This window comes from Mastigoproctus giganteus, chromosome 10 (assembly GCF_048544385.1).
Source record: "Mastigoproctus giganteus isolate SK-2022 chromosome 10, ASM4854438v1, whole genome shotgun sequence".
NCBI lineage: Eukaryota > Metazoa > Arthropoda > Arachnida > Uropygi > Thelyphonidae > Mastigoproctus > Mastigoproctus giganteus.
In genome coordinates, this window is record NC_143584.1 from 3,773,805 (window position 1) to 3,790,433 (window position 16,629).

General features: G+C 36.6%; 1 protein-coding gene across 1 annotated transcript in view; it reads left to right on the top strand.

The window, feature by feature from the left end:
• Nucleotides 1-743: 743 nt before the first annotated feature.
• Nsun2 (tRNA (cytosine(34)-C(5))-methyltransferase Nsun2) overlaps nt 744-16,629 on the top strand; it is a 166,685-nt gene continuing 150,799 nt past the window's right edge. The window contains exon 1 of the mRNA XM_090384128.1: nt 744-919. Within this exon, the coding sequence (XP_090240254.1) occupies nt 863-919 (57 nt within the window). The 5' untranslated portion in view covers nt 744-862. The remainder of the gene's footprint in view (nt 920-16,629) is intronic.

The following is a 16,629-nucleotide window of genomic DNA, read 5'->3' on the forward strand; positions in this document are numbered from 1 at the left end:
AGTATTAATATTATTTTGAATGACTAATTGATAGTTGTACATTAAGAAACCTGTTTAAGAATCACGAAACTGCTATCTAATTAATTCTCAATTCCATTTTAATGGTATTATTGTGATATTTTAAAGCCTTATTACATATTATGATTTGATTTTTATTTTGTTTATTTAAAAAATTTAAACCGTGAATGTACTCTCATTTCGTATCTAGGGAATTAGAGCTAGATGAAATGGGGATATACGTTCCGCAAAAACTTTTCTTCCCTAGTATTAAATGTTAATAAAACCTGGAATTTTAATGCATAACAACTTAGTGATGTGTAGAATTCATTATTTATTTAGAAACCTCTTAAGCATTAATTATTGTAAAATAATTTGACGATATAATTCATTTATTTTAAAAGCTAGACGTTTAATGATGGCTAAGGGCAGTGCTTTTCAATCTGTGTTAAGCTGAATCTTGGGACTTTCCGTGCATTATTTATTACTGATTTTTTAGTATTTAATTTGTACAAGTATACGACTAGTTTTAGTGATATTGGTGTTGTTCCTGAAAATTTGAATTTGCAAATGGGTTCTTCCGAGACCGAAGAAGAGCGGTATGCACTGATATAGGGAATAGTGAGACATGTTAGAGGCGTAAATATCGTGCACGTGTTGGATTTCTAATAGGCTGCTAAGTTTGTCTTGCTATGTGAATGTGATTGTATATATTTATATATTACTCTAATATTTATTCTTATAAAAGAACGACTAAAGAAAAGAGAAGTTAACAAAATCCTATGACATTGGAATAATTTAACTTTAAAAATCTATCAAAAATAAAAAAAAAAAATTAATCGAAATTTACTTGCCATACGACGTTATGGGCAAACGAAAGAATAAGAAGCAAAAAATTAAGGATAGTGGTGCCACATCTCGGGTATGGAACTAATTGTAATTTTGAACTTTTATAGCTGATTCGCATATTTTTTATTGTTTAATAATTATTTCATTAGCAGGCGCAGTTTCATGAGCTTCGGTCCTGATGTAACGTAATTTATCTTTTTATGTCACTTTCTCAGCTTTATTTTTTGGACTTCCTAAGCTTAGTTTCCTGTTGCACTAATCAGTAAGCTAAACTTAAAGGTTCCACCTCTGGTGTATATGGGAACTGGGCTCTTTAGTTTCCATCAACATCAGGGGGATGCTGGAGAAAGTTTGTGCAAATCTCTTGTTAAAAAGAAAAAAATATATATAAAAGTTAGACTATTTTAACTCTTGATGAATGTTTGCTAAAATTCATCAACAAATTGGTTAACAAACTGCCGCTTGATTGAATGTTTGCTAAAATTCATCAACAAATTGGTTAACAAACTGGCCGCACAACCCTGACCTGCATAATGGGAGGATATATCACTGTGCATGTGTCACATAATTGTTTTGTAAACAGTGGTCCTAATTGAAAATTGTAATGGCATTCTTTTTATGTTGTGTGTGCACATTTCTCCAATACATCCCAATTTTTTTTACATTCCACTCCTCCCTGTGTAGTGAGGAACCTTGCTTTTATATTTTAGTAATTGACATTCTCCCTGTTGGCTTCCATGACAGTTTAGTGGATTGTCATGACACCCAATTTGAGAGGTGTGGTTCAAATCTCATGAAGATTGGAGGAATTCTTAAGTGCCCCCTCCAAAAAATTTCTAGTTAAACCACCTTTCCACTCTGTTATTATCCACTTGAAATATTCCTTTATCCTTTCTTGTATCCTTTTATAATTTAGAAGTCTGCCAGCACTAAGTGTTTGCATTTTGTTTTTTTGTGCAGGTAAGCAGCAAATAAAGTAATTAAAAGTTACGTACAGTGGGATGATTGTAATTATAATGTATAGAGTCCTTTACCTATTAAAGCTCTATAATGCCAGAGGAAATAAGTATAATTCATTGAATTAGACTATAATGCCACTAAAAGGCTAAAGTTATTTAAGATATTTAATGAAGTACTTGTGTGATTAAAGAACACAGGGAGAAATCTTTGAAGACGTTCTTGCTTGCATGCATTCAGCAGAAAGTCTTGTAATGGAAAGCCTAAGTAAAATAGTATCAATACTGTTTTGTACAGAAAATATTTTACTGTAGAATTACAGCTAACAAAATATTTACTAGTTATGCTAATTAAACTCCGTTCTTGTTCCAGTTTAGGTATCAGATACAAGATTTTCAATTTCTGAATATCATCCTCCTCATTAAACAAATTTGAATTTGAGGTTTTGTGCTTTAAGAATCCTATATCTGCATTGGTAAACAAATATAAGTTATATTTGTTTACCATACTATTTCAGTGATAAGATTTTAATGAAATTAGATTTTTTGTGCCAAAAATTTCTAATTAATTAAAGTATTAAATTTGTGATGTAATTTTCAGATTTTTAATACCAGCCAGCCGCAATACCTAAATTAAAATGGCAGGTTTTCAAAAACCCAATCCTTGACTGAATGACAGAATTCAATGAGGAATTTATATAAGACCGATTGGGGTCAAAAAATTTTTAAAAATTTTAGCCCACTTTTCTAGTAAATATAAGTGAAAAATTTAGGGGTGGATCAAGCCACTGGTACGTACCCCAGGAAATTTCCCAGTGGGTCCCTGCTCTTGGTCCCTAGCAGCAAGACCTATTTAATTAGAACTCTTTATTGTATACAGAAGGCACATTGCTGTACACATTTTGAACTTGGTAGCTTATGTTATTCTTAAATTAAGGAAACAGACCTTGTAAAAAGATAAATTTATTACATCTGGCCTTGTTTTTGGGGCTTATTAGTGCATAGGCTGCATTGGTCATAGTATGCTGGTTCAGTGTGGTTTACTGGGTTTTATGTCTCTAAAAGACCGTATGTATAGGTTGAATTTCATGGTTGGGGAGATGAAAAACAAAACATTAGAATTCCAAAAGAAATTAAAAAGTAATGTAATCAGCTTTCAATAAAAATACATGAAATTGATTTTCTTCCACTGTATCATGCATTGTTGCACTCCACTACATTAGCATTAGTAGAGACATATGATGCAAGAAAGCAAGCTTATGCAGCATCACCAAAAAAAAAAAAAAAAAAAAAACCCCTTCCCATTTCACCCATCCATTCACTCCAAACATTTGCCTAGTTCTACCTTGAATTTATTTAAGCTATCAACTTCTACAACAACAGATGGAAGTTTGTTCCAGCAATCAACCACCCGCTGGCTAAAGGCAAATTTCTGCTCATCTATTCTACAACTGTTTCCTCAATTTGAATTTATGTTCCCTGAGGCAATTAATCTGGGCAAGAGGAAGAATCCCATCAGCATTGAGCTTGCTCAGACCATTAAAGGCCTCGCACCTCAACCAGATTACCTCACAGGTGCCTAGTCTCCAGACACTGTAATTTAGCATTAGTAGAGGCATACGATGCAAGAAAGCAAGCTTATGCAGCATCAGCAAAAAAAACTTCCATTTCATCCCTCCATTCGTTCCAAATGCCTGTCCAGCTCAGCCTTAAATTTATTTAGGATATCAACTTCCACAACAAAAGATGGAAGTCTGTTCCACCAATTAACCACTCTCTGGCTAAAGGCAAATTTCCACACATCTATTCTACAACTGTCTTTCCTTAATTTGAATCTATGTCCCCTCAGGTTCTTAATCTGAGCAAGAGGAAGAATCCCATCAGCATTCGGCTTGCTCAACCCATTCAATTCTTATACACCTCAATCAGATCACCTTGCAGGTGCCTACTCTTCAGGTGCTGCAGTTTGCAGAACTTAAGCCTTTCTTGGTAAGAGCATCCCTTTGTTCCCCTCGCCAACCTCGTTGCCCTTCTTTGTACTCATTCTAGCAACTCTACATTCTTCCTAAACTGAGATCTCCAGACCTGTACAGAGTACTCTAGGTGTGGCCTGACCATTGCCTTGTATAATGGGATAATCACTTTCCTGTCCCTGCTAGCAAAATTCCTATATATCATTGACAAGACTCCATGACCTGCTCTGTCAGCCCATCTGCACTGCTCAGCAAACTTCATATTTGACTGCACAATTACCCCCAGGTCTTTTTCACTTTCTATTTCCCTGAGTGTAGTACCACACAGTTGGTAAGTTTCTCTTCGGTTATTGCTACCCATATGCAGTACTTTGCATTTGTCAATGTTAAACTTATCTAGATCCAATTGAAGTAGTATACTGTCTTTACTATCGTTAACAACCCTGCCAACCTTTGTATCATCAGCAAACTTGGACATTAAACCTGATGTACCTTCATCAATATCATTGATAAATATACAAAACAACAATGGACCCAACACCAAACCCTGGAGAACTCTACTAATAATATTTGTCCACGAAGAGCAGTGTCCATTGATTACCACTCAACCATCCCTTTATTTATTGTAGCAACTTACCCTTAATTCCATACTTCAATTTGTACAGCAGTCTTCCATGTGCAACAGTATCAAAAGCTTTCCTGAAATCCAAGTATATGATATCAAAATTATTTTTGTCATTCATTTCCTTTGTGACCACATCATAGTATCCAGTCAAATTTTATTAATCAAAATTAATCAAAAGTATTGTAGATATGTAAAAGGAGAAAGAGTGTGAATATCCTATAAGTTATGATGAATTAAGAGAATTATAGGCTGAATTGCAAAGCAAAATAGAGGTGAGGGAACTGCAAAGTAAAGTAAAATAATTAATACCAAATGATTAAACAAATAAAATAAAAGGTGGGATAGCTATCATCAGATATGTGTGGGCGAATTTAGTTGTAAGTCGAAAAACAGGGATAGCAAAATGCAAAAATGTAATGTCAGCTAAAGTAAATATGGATACATGATCAGGTATTTTATATCAAAATATGACTATAGAGGTCACTATTTCCTTTTCTTCCCAGCTCTCTATTAAGTTTGTTTAGCTGCTGTAAATTGCTATGTGTCTGAAGCAAAATCATTAATGTGGTACTGATTTAGATCATTCATCTATTGAATTATATATATATATTCACTATATTTTCCACTTCTTCGTTCCCCGCTGCGTATTATTAAATTCCAGTTATCATTGCTATTCTCTTTTTTCACATTATACTTTTGGATTGTTTTTAGGCCTGTTTTGCCATACATGATTTTTGTTTTCCTTGTAGCACAAGCATTAGTCTCCACTTTATACTAACACTTGCAATTGGTTTTTAGGCACAATATGGCCTTAGCAGCCCTTATGCCATTAAACAACATATCAACCAACCAACAATTGGTTTTAGTAGAATTAACATTAGTCTCCACTTTATACTAACACTTACAATTGGTTTTAGTAGAATTAACAGAGACGTTGTCTGTTGGTTCTTGAGCCGAGTGTGGTTTCTGTCAAGATGTGACTTGTAAAGACTATCAGGATATTAATACGAATTTTGTGTACAGAGGAAAAGTTGGCTATGCATGTTGTAAATATGATATTGAATTGTAAAACGCTGACAGGGTGCTACCTAGGTTTGTACATGGATAGCGCCCTGCCATTTGCCTTCTGAGTTTAATGCGGAAATCTGTTAGTGTCAGTTCAGATAATAATAGCGTCATAAAAAAAAAAAAAAAAAAAGTTAAGAGGCAAAGTGATTGAGTCCTGTACAATGACTGGACAAGTGTATCTGGTTGCTGTGGCTTAATAGTAATACTTTTGAAATGGTGTTAATTAATCTAATGAAGTGTTATTTTTAGTTTGGTTTTCTGATTAAGTCCCCCAGGAGTGGTGATTGTACTCACTTAGCTAATAGTAAACATTGTCCTTGAGGTCTTTGATCCTTGAGGTCCTTGAGGATTAGATCCTTGAGGTTGTCACAAGACATTTTCTCAGATATGCCAGACAAGCTGTACTTGCTACCTGGGAGTCTAAAACACTGATGGAACTGATATTTGGATGACACTAAAGTCAAGTGGACCCATTTTTGTGCGAAGTCCGGACAGTCTGTGAAAGCCTAATCCTCTGCTTGCACCTTCACAGTGTTGGGACTGTTAGTAATCCTGGGTATAACCTCCATGCACAAGTACATGGTGGGTGACCACCTAGGTGTGAACCAACGTAAGAAGGGGTCGAGGTGTGGTGTCCACACCACATGGAGGAATGCCGCCCCTCTATGTTACCAGGCAGTACTAGGTGGTAGATGACTCATCAACCGGTGCAATACCACCACTTTGCTTATTGGAGGCTTGAAGTGGTAGAACCCATGTTTAGTCTCTAGAGCTAAGTTCCGGTAAACCCTTCCCCATCTCTTCCATCATGCAGTATGATTGATGACTTTTGAGGTTATTATGAACATCGTGGCGAGATCCATTATTCCTTACAGATCGAGGGTATTGCTCCAAAATGGTGTTCGCAGGCTGGCCGCTAGTTAGTACACCGGACCAAACCTATTGGTAACTCTCTGTCTCTAGGAGGCTTCCGGATCAGCTAGTGTATAATCTTGTTACCTCTACTCTGCCAGATAGTGACTGGAGGGAGTCCAAGTAGTGTGGGTGCGGGGCCATGTTATGTCAAGGATCTGGGTATATTCTTATCATGTGTACACCATATCCAAAAATTTCATTACTTCATACGGCATGTCCCACCCACTTTTTTTTACTATTGAATACAACATGAATTGTCAAACTAATAGAGCAAGCTTATCTGCGAAAAGATCTAAACCTCCCAAGCACTTCCTAATTCATTTCACAAATATACGTGGTCTCAATTCTAATCTCAACAATGTCCATTTCCATTTGCTATCTGCCAAACCCCATGTACTTTTTCTGACAGAATCTCAGTTATCGGTTGATTCAACTACTGCTCATCTCAGATGCCCAAATTATTCGCTGTACGACTCCTTTCGCCTCAAAGGCGGTACTTGTGCATATGTCCGTTCTGATATTCCCTGTCAGAGACTTGGTAATTTGGAATCTCCTCTCTTCGATCTTCTCTGACTTAAAATCTCTCTACCTCATTGTGTCAAATTCATCTGTTGTCTCTACCCTTCTTCCAACTCCAATAATCACTTGGAGCTCTTTGACTTCCTCTCTTTGCAACTTGACTCTCTCCAGTCCAACTTTCCTAACAGTGAGATAATTTTCCTTGGTGATTTTAATGTTCACAACTCCAGCTGGCTTCCGTTTTCTAGACCCAGCTGGTCATTATTTTTATTATTATTATTATGTCTAAGGTGGCACCTAGACTTCCGTCTGTCTCCACCTGATAAAGTTGACTTTGTGCAGAACCTCTGCAAAATAGACCTGTATGGAAGGTCTCTTCGCCATCAGGGAGAAGCTGTCACCTGCACAGCCGCTTCCCGTTGGCGAATAGACCCTAATGGCCGCCCATATTCACTTGGTGCTGGGCCTGGTCTTCTATTTTAAGTGCCTCATGCACAAAAATACCGCACCCACCGGAAGTAGTGCTATACCGGTGGGTGCCAGCAATCCCGCTCCCAGGCTGCCCACACCTGAGAGCCAGCTGGTCAAGATGCTGAGGCTCTTGCAATTACAAATGACCTTGCACAGATTGTTCATTTACCTACAAGCATACAGGACAATCCTAACCATACAGCCAACACACACTTTATCTTTTTCTCACAAACAACCCTTCTAAGTACACGGTCGAAGTGAAGAGGTCCTTTAGGCACTTCAGATCACAACTTGGTGATTGTCTCTTCTCCAATGGAGCCTTTATCTCATGGCTATTCCCAACTTCGTGTTGTTTGGAATTACAAGAATGCAAAATGGGATGACCTGCGAGATTTCTTTTCTTCTTTTTCTTGGTTGGATTACTGTTTCAAAACTTCTGATGTCAACATTTGCTAAGATCATGTCAGTGAAATTATTCTTGCAGGAATGGAATCCTTTATCCCATATTACACTTTAAAATCTCATCCTTTATCTAATCCCTGGTTTTCCAATAAATGTGCTAAGGCTGTTCAAGAAAAGAATGTTGCATATCGTAATTGGCTTGTTTCTAATTCTTCGGCTTCATTTTCTGCCTACACCAAAGTTCGCAACAATTGTAAAGCAGTTATTAATCAGTCCAAACTAGTGTTTGAACAGGCTAAGAGTAGAAAACTTGCTTCTTGCCCTAATGGTAGCCGAGCATTCTGGTCTCTTGCCAAAGCTATTGGCCGCAACTTTTGTCGATCTCTGCTCCCACCTCTGTCCAAACCAGATGGTTCTGTTGTCACTCAATTCAGCAAAGGATAAAGCTGACCTGCTAGCATCCCACTTTTCTTCAACTCATGTATTAATGATCTTGGTAAAACACCTCCCACCATTCCCAACACGCTCCATTCAAAGCCTCCTGTGGTCTTCCATCAAAAGGATGTCAGAAGGATTTTGACGAATCTTGATGCTAAGAAATCTCCAGGTCCCAATGGTATTTCTCCACTTGTACTCAAAATCTGTGCTCCTGAACTTACTCCTATTCTTTGCTGCCTTTTTTCACTTTCTTATTCCAAAGGTGTTTTTCCTTCTGCTTGGAAATTTGCTCATATCCAGCCAGTTCCTAAAAAGGTTGACAAATCCTTCCCATCCAGTTATCGTCCCATTGCAATTACCTCTACTCTTTCTAAAGTAATGGAGAAATCCATTAACCGCCAACTCTTAAACTACCTAGAAATCTTCCGTCTGATCAACGATCGGCAGTATGGATTCCGTCAGTGTTGATCCACTGGTGATATTCTCGTTTATGTTACCCATTTATGGACAAATTCAATGGAAAGGTTCCGCGAAACACAAGTAGTTGCTCTTGATATCTTAAAGGCTTTTGATCGTGTTTGGCATAATGGTCTTCTAAACAAGCTTTCATCTTATGGTTTGCCACCTGTTTTTTGTAATTGGTTATCCAGTTTTCTCTCTGATCGCTCACTGAGGGTGATGGTAGATGGCTCTCTGTCTTCTAACTTCTCCACTAATGCCGGTTTCCCTCAAGCCTCAGTTCTTTCCCCCACTCTTTTCTTGTATAGTAATGACCTTCTTCCATTGACTGGAAATCCTATCCATAGTTTTGCCGATGATAGCACATTGCATTCCACTTTCCATTTTGAGAAACCTTTCCCTGCTCAATCAGCTTCAACTTCTCGAAAATCTGCTACCAATTCCTTAAATGCGGATCTTCAGGTAATTCTTCAGTGGGGCAAAGACAACTTAGTTGATTTCAATCTTTCTAAAACTCAGTCTTGTCTTATATCTTGCAAAAAAGATTCTTCTGCTCCTATGCTTATCTTTGGTGACACTCCGATTTCTAGGCAAAATGATATATCTCTTTTGGGGATTATCCTGACTTCTAATCTCTCTTGGCACAAGCACATTACAAATATTGCTTCCTCTGCATCTAAAAAACTTGGTTTTCTCTTTCGCTCTCGGCGTTACTTTTCTTCTAAACAGCTGTTCACTCTGTACAAATCGCAAATCCGCCCTACCATGGAATATTGTTCCCACGTCTGGGGTGGTGTCCCCAAAACCTCTCTCAGGCTTCTTGATTCCATTCAGAAGAGGGCAGTTAGGTTAATTAATGATTCATCTCTAACAGAGTCTCTCCACTCGCTGTCTCATAGACGTACTGTTTCTGCTGCATGCCTCTTCTACAGATATTTCCATGGGCACTGTTCTTCTGAATTGGCTTCTATAATTCCTGCTGTCTCTTTCAAAACAGTCCGAACACATGCAGCCACCAGCCAACATCCATTTACTGTCCAACTTCAAACTCACAGAACCAACTTTTCATATTCCTCGTTTATTCATTCAATTGCCGTTTTCTGGAACAACCTTCCTTCATACGTATTTCCTGAAAATTACAGTCTACAGAAGTTCAAGTCCAATATCAACAAATATCTTCTTTCATCTTCTCAACCTTCAACCCAAGCACGGTACTAAGTACTATAGGTTCTAAGACCTCTCGTGTTTGGGGTTTACATTTTTTATTTTATTTTATTATTTTTTTATTTTATTTTATTATTATTATTTTTTTATATATTTTTATTTTATTTTATTTTTGTATTTTTTTAATTAATTTATTTTTTGTATTTTTTATTATTTATTATTATTTTATTTTTTTTGTATTATTTTATTTATTATTATTTTATTTTTTTATTATTATTATTATTTATTTATTATATTTTTTATTATTATTATTTTATTTTATTTTTTTATTATTATTATTTATTTATTGTATTTTTTGTATTATTTTATTTTTATTATTATTATTTATTTTTTGTATTTTTATTTATTATTATTTTATTTTTTTATTATTATTTTATTTTTTTATTATTATTATTATTTATTTATTATATTTTTTATTATTATTATTTTATTTTATTTTTTTATTATTATTATTTATTTATTGTATTTTTTGTATTTTTTTTTATTATTATTTTAGTTTATTTTTTTTTTTCACTCTGTACACTATTGTAAACTTTTCTCTTCTATTTCATGGGAGGTCTATCTCTTCCCCCTATTTTCTATCCAAACTTTCCATCCCTTCCAGTGCCCATACTTCAATTCTTATTCCCACTTCCTTTCCCTAAACACTTTGGGGCTCCCAGGCTTGCCTGATAGCCCCAGTAAGAGTCTCAGGTAGAAAGTGAGACCTGGTGTGCCTCCTCATGGCCAAGGTTGGGAGTCAGGGGACCAGGTGTCCCCTGCCCCCTGGCTGCAAAGTCACCAGTGCCGGCACTCAATGTAACAAGACACATACTTACACAACTACATACCTACACTTTCCGGCCTTTACATTTTCAGATGCTACAGCAGCATATAGGGGAAACCCTGGAGACTGCAATTGAAACAAACACACCTTGACTTACAGAGGTTGGGCTTTATAACCCCAGCTAGCCCATTTAATATCTTTTTCTATACTTTTTATCTTTCTACTTTCTACTTCTATCCTGTTCGTAAAGCTTTTAGTACAATATGAGGGTGATACGCACATTACAACTATCCTTATTCTATCGCTCTTTTCATCTTTATTTAATTACTCCTTTATCCCTTCCCCATCCTCATTTTAATACTCTAATTTTAATTCATCTAAATTACAACACTTTTTTTCCAAATTTTACTTAAAACCTATATAAAATCCAAAAACCTTTTTTTCTACTCTGAAAACGCTTATATTTTATTTTAGCTTTATCCTTAGTCTTACCTTAATTTTTATATCATTGGGACTACCTTGTCTATACTGTAAGAGATTGTGCTGCTTTATCCCTTGTAATTTTATTCTTTATTTAGTCTCTCTTCCACTGTTATGGACAAGTAAGTATAGTAATGCAGTTCCAGATACATGGTCAGGTGTAGTCCCCTGTTTAAATACCTGACCATGTATCTATATTTACTTTAGCTTACATCAGATTTTTACTGTCCCTGTTTTTTGACTTATAACTAAATTTGCCCACACATATATGATGACGTGTGGGCAAATTTAGTTATAAGTCCTTAACATCCTTAACAGACACGGTACAAAGAGAGAGAGAGAGAGAGAGAGAGAGAGAGAGATAGAGTTTCAGTTGATGGGTAAAGATAAATAAGTAATGTATGACAGATGCACCAAAACACACAAAGCAGCAGTAAAGGATGCAATAGTAAATATATTATATATGTAAGAATTGATAAGTCTGATAGAGTTTGTACAGATGGAAGTGAAAAGTACACAGTGCCAGGTACTAGAAAGGTAAGGATAGCAGAAATGAAGTGATCATGGTCTTCCACAGCTCTCGATCTTCTGCTGTTCTCAGCAGGTCTAGACTCCGTACACTCATCCAGTTGGTCAGACTACTAATATAGTTTATTCTTTGTCTTCCTCTGCTTCGCTTTCCATTCACCTTGCCTGTCATGATGATCTCCTACAAACCTTCCTTCCACATGATGTGCCCAAAAAATTTCAGCTGCTTTTCTCTTATGTTCCTCAGTAATGATCTTTGTATTCCTGCTCTTTGTAGTACCTCTACATTCATGGTATGTTCAGTCCAGGATATTCTGAGCATCCGTCTATAAAACCATATTTCTGTCGCCTCCAAATGCTTTGCCATTTCTCGGGAGATTGTCCAGCATTCACTACCGTATGTAAGGACAGGTATAACATAACAGTTCAAAATTCTGTTTTTCGTTTTCAGTGACAATTTCCTATCTTTTAGTACGTTGCCCAGTTTCTGAAATGTGGCCTTAGCCATACCAATCCGTCTTTTGATTTCATTATCTGATCGTCCATCTTGTGTAACCCAACTTCCTAGATAATTGTATTTCTCTCTACTTGTCTTATGATGTCGTTCCCTATTTTTAGTGTGCATTTGGCCACAATTTTCTTTTTCTGAAAACTATGCACTCTGCTTTATTAATGTTTATTGTTAAGCCTTTCCTTCTACCTTGTTCGACTACTTTGCCTAGAAGTTTCTGTAGTTCTTCTGTCTCGGCAATGAGAGCAATATCGTCTGCATATCTGATGTTGTTTACATTCTGTCCACCAAATGCGAATCCTCGAATTCCATGTGTTCTTCTCATAATTTCTTCACTGCAGAGGTTGAATAGGTCCGGAGAGCAAACACAGCCCTGTCTTACTCCCTTCAGAATTCTTATGTTCTTACCCGTCTTTTCCAATTCTCAGGCTGGCTGTTTTTTCCCAGTATAAGTTCCTGAGTATCCTTATGTCTTTCCCGTCTATGTCTAAACAATCTAGAATGTTGAAGAGTTCTTCATGTTTCACCCTGTCGAATGCCTTTGTAAGATCAATGAAACACATAACAGGTCTCTGCATTTCAATAGCCCTCTCTGACATTATCCTTATCATGAAGATAGCATTTCTTGTTCCAGTATTTTGCATAAATCCACATTGTTCATCTCCTATCTCCGGCCTTATTTTATTCCTTATCTTCATCAATATTATTCTTAGAAGAATTTTAGTAATATTACTCATTAAACTAATGGTGCGATGTAGTTCACAATCAATAGCCCCCAAAACTACATGTTGTATATTCATGATTCTATATTGTGTGTGTGTGTGTGTGTGTGTGTGTGTGTGTGTGTGTGTGTGTGTGTGTGTGTGTGTGTGTGTTAGATAAAAAGAAAAGGAGGGGGATTTATGGACAAAGGCCACTGAAAGACAGAAATGTCTTTCAGTGACCATAATGAATATGTGGTATAGGTAATAGAGTGAAGAAACATAGAAAAGAGCAAGCAAAAGAAATATGTGGAAAAGAGGAAAGAAACAAACAAATTATAGTACATAAATATATATATAAATAAAAGTAGAAAAATGTAAAGGGGGGAGGTTATGGACAAGGGCCACTGAAAGACAGAAAAAACCTAATAACCATAATGAATATAAGTTATATAAGTAGTAGAGTGAAGAAACAGTGAAGAGAAAAGAGCAGAGAAACAAAAGAAATTATGGTACATTAAAAAAAAAAAAAAAACAAAATATATAAATAAAAATAGAAAAGTATATTGCCACATATCACACACTCTTAGTATCAAGAGTCAGCCACCAGAATTGCACAAAAAGACAGCATAAGGGTTTCTGTTTCTATGTGAAGCACATGCCAGGAACCAGAGATCAAATCTTAAGTCTACAATTGATTATTGAAAAATGCAAAGAATTCAATGTTCCAGTTGTTTTGTGTTTTATAGATTATGCAAAAGCATTTGATTGTGTTCAACATGAGAACACAATCAAATACTGTGGGAAATGATGGCTATTGGGTTTCCCAATCCACATAATTACCAGGAAATGTACCAGGAACAGGAAGGAACTGTGAGAACGAACACAGACTTTTTCACAATATGTAATGGTGTCAGGCAGGGCTGTATTTTGTCACCTCATCTTTTTAATCTTTATGCTGAAGGTATCATGCATAAAGCTTTGGAGGATTTAGAGACTGGCATCAAAATTGGAGGACTGAAGATAAACAACCTTTGTTATGCAGATGATACTGTGCTAATTTGTAATTCTAAGGACTATCTTAAAGAAACTCTGAGCAGAGTATGTGAAGCAAGTAAGGAAAAAAAGGATTGTTTCTGAATGTGTGTAAAACTAAAATTATGGTGATTGGTGATAATCTCGGTTCCAGTAAAGTGAAGGTTAATGGGCAAGATATCGAAGAAGTTGATGAATTTGATTACTTAGGGTCAAGAATAAATAAAAATAGTGACTGCTCAAATGATGTAAAGAGACGACAGGCAATTGCTAAAACGTTGGTTGCTGATCTGATAAAATTATGGAGAGATCATGATCTGCTCCTAAAGACGAAACTGAGAATCATTGATACATTAATTTTTCCAGTTGCCACTTATGGATGTGAAGGTTAGAATCTGAAAAGAGTTGACAGGAAGAAAATTGTGGTGTTACAGGAGAATACTGCGTATTTCTTACTTGGATCGAAGAACAAATGAGTGGGCATTGAATAAAATTGGCAGGCCTAAAATTCTACTTCATAGTATCAACAAAAGAAAACTCAAGTTTGTTTTGGTCATATAGTAAGAAGGGAAAACTTTCTGTTGAAGAATATAATGGAAGGAAAAACCGAGGGAAAGAGGTGCAGAGGAAGACCTGCAACTAGGTGGAAGGATGGGATCAGTGAACTTCTGAGCATGACACTTTGCGATGCTGCTCGTATAGCACATGATTGATGCAGTTGGAGGAATTTGTTGGTGGCCACAACAGTTCCTCAAGAAGCTATGTGACTGGCCAAGAAGATGGCCAAAAGGTGATAAATATGGTGGGGATTACAGAATGCAGTTGACTCAGTGAAAGAACAAAAGGAAAATGTACAAACAAAATAGTAAAAGAACTCACCTAGTCGATTAGGCTAAAACAAAAAGAAAACAATGGAGACCTCAGATGGTGGGGGGGGGAATTGAAAGTGTGTGGTTAAATTCATGATAAATATAGCTCAAAAAAGAAAAGGAAGTAAAAAACATACAAAGTAGCAAGAAAAGGATGCTAAAACTTTGTAAAGGAGAAAAAAGATAGTATGGGAAGGATATAGTTTTTTGCTACACTTTAGTGGAACTAATGGCTCATGAGCAATAAAAAGAATATAGGAAAGTAAAGGAAATATTAAAAATGGAAGGCTCAGGCAGCTTGGGTTTGCAAATCCCATTAGTAAAACTAAATTCATACTCTGAATTCTCTCTCTCTCTCTCTCATTCTGAAATATGTAAGTTGAAATAAACATATAAATGATGGAATGAAAGGAAATTTTTAAACATAAAGAGTATCTGCTTCAAGGTTCTGCAAGCATATTTTATAAAATCTGTCATAAATTTTTTTTATACTTTGGCTGAGTTTTCTACTTGAAAAACAGGGCTACCTACTTAGATATGGGGCTTCATTTGCAAATACACTTAAACAAATGACATCTTTTGTTTAAGTACATTTTTGTCTTTTGTCTTTAAAAAAAAAGACAAAAGACAGGAAATGCGTTACAAATAAAATTGTAGGGGCTTATATGCTTATTTTTCATTGCTTATAACTATTATATATCAAAATATTGTCAATGACTAATTTTCTACATAATAGTGGAAGTAGTCATTGCAGTTTTATTAAAATTTAATGAAAGATTACATTTTATTATACAGGGTGTCTTAAAAATATTGGTACAAACGTTTAGGGGAGGTAGTTAATAACATCTAAAGGAATGTGAATCGCATAGGAACCCATAACTGGAAACGTCACCGTAAGTCGGTATATGGTGCTGTTCGTCAGTTCGCAAGAGGGAAGATTTCTGGTTTACTCATTCAAGCAGTAGTCGCCGCACGAAGAGCGTGCATCAATATACGAACTGCGAGCTAGCAGATATGCACCTAGTGTATGGATTAGCAGAGGGCAATGGACGAGCCGCTCAACGAATTTATGGAGAACGCTTCTAAGACAGACATGTACTGGACCACCGTTTATTTGGTGTGCATCAAAATTGATGCGATTATGGGTCATTTAGAGGTAACAGGAGTAGTGCGGGCAGACTACGTTCGACGCGAACTTCTGCCATGAAAGAAAGTGTGTTGAATGCTGTCCAGAATAATCCTACTGCCAGCAGACGTGCCATTGTCTCTGCCTTAGGAGTGTCTCTTTGCAGTGTACAGCATGTCTGGCATGACGATTCCTTACACCTCTTTCATCTCCAAAGGGTTCAGTTACTGCTCCCCCAAGATCATCCTGCACATGTGGCTTTTGCGCAGTGGTTTCTCCAAGAAAGTGTTCAAGACTTGAATTTTCCAGCCTATGTTTTGGTCACGGATGAGGCTTATTTCACTTGGGAAGGTTTATTCAATCAGCACAATGCTCATGTGTGGGCTCATGACAACCCACACGGTGTGTGCCCCCATGCGGCACAACATTGCTTCTCAATAAATGTGTGGGCAGGTATGGTCGGTGACTGCTTAGTCAGCCCATACCTGTTACCATCCCGCACGAACTCTGCTAAATATCGGATCTTTCTTGAACAAGTTCTACCAGGGTTATTTGAAGATGTTCCAACAAATGTGAGATGCAACATTTGGTTTCAACATGACGGGGCGCCTGCCCATTATGGAAGGTGTGTTTGTGACCATTTGAACAGGCGTTTTGGGCGTCGGTGGATTGGCCGTGGTGGGCCCGTTGTCTGGCTCCCTCGCTTACCCGATTTAT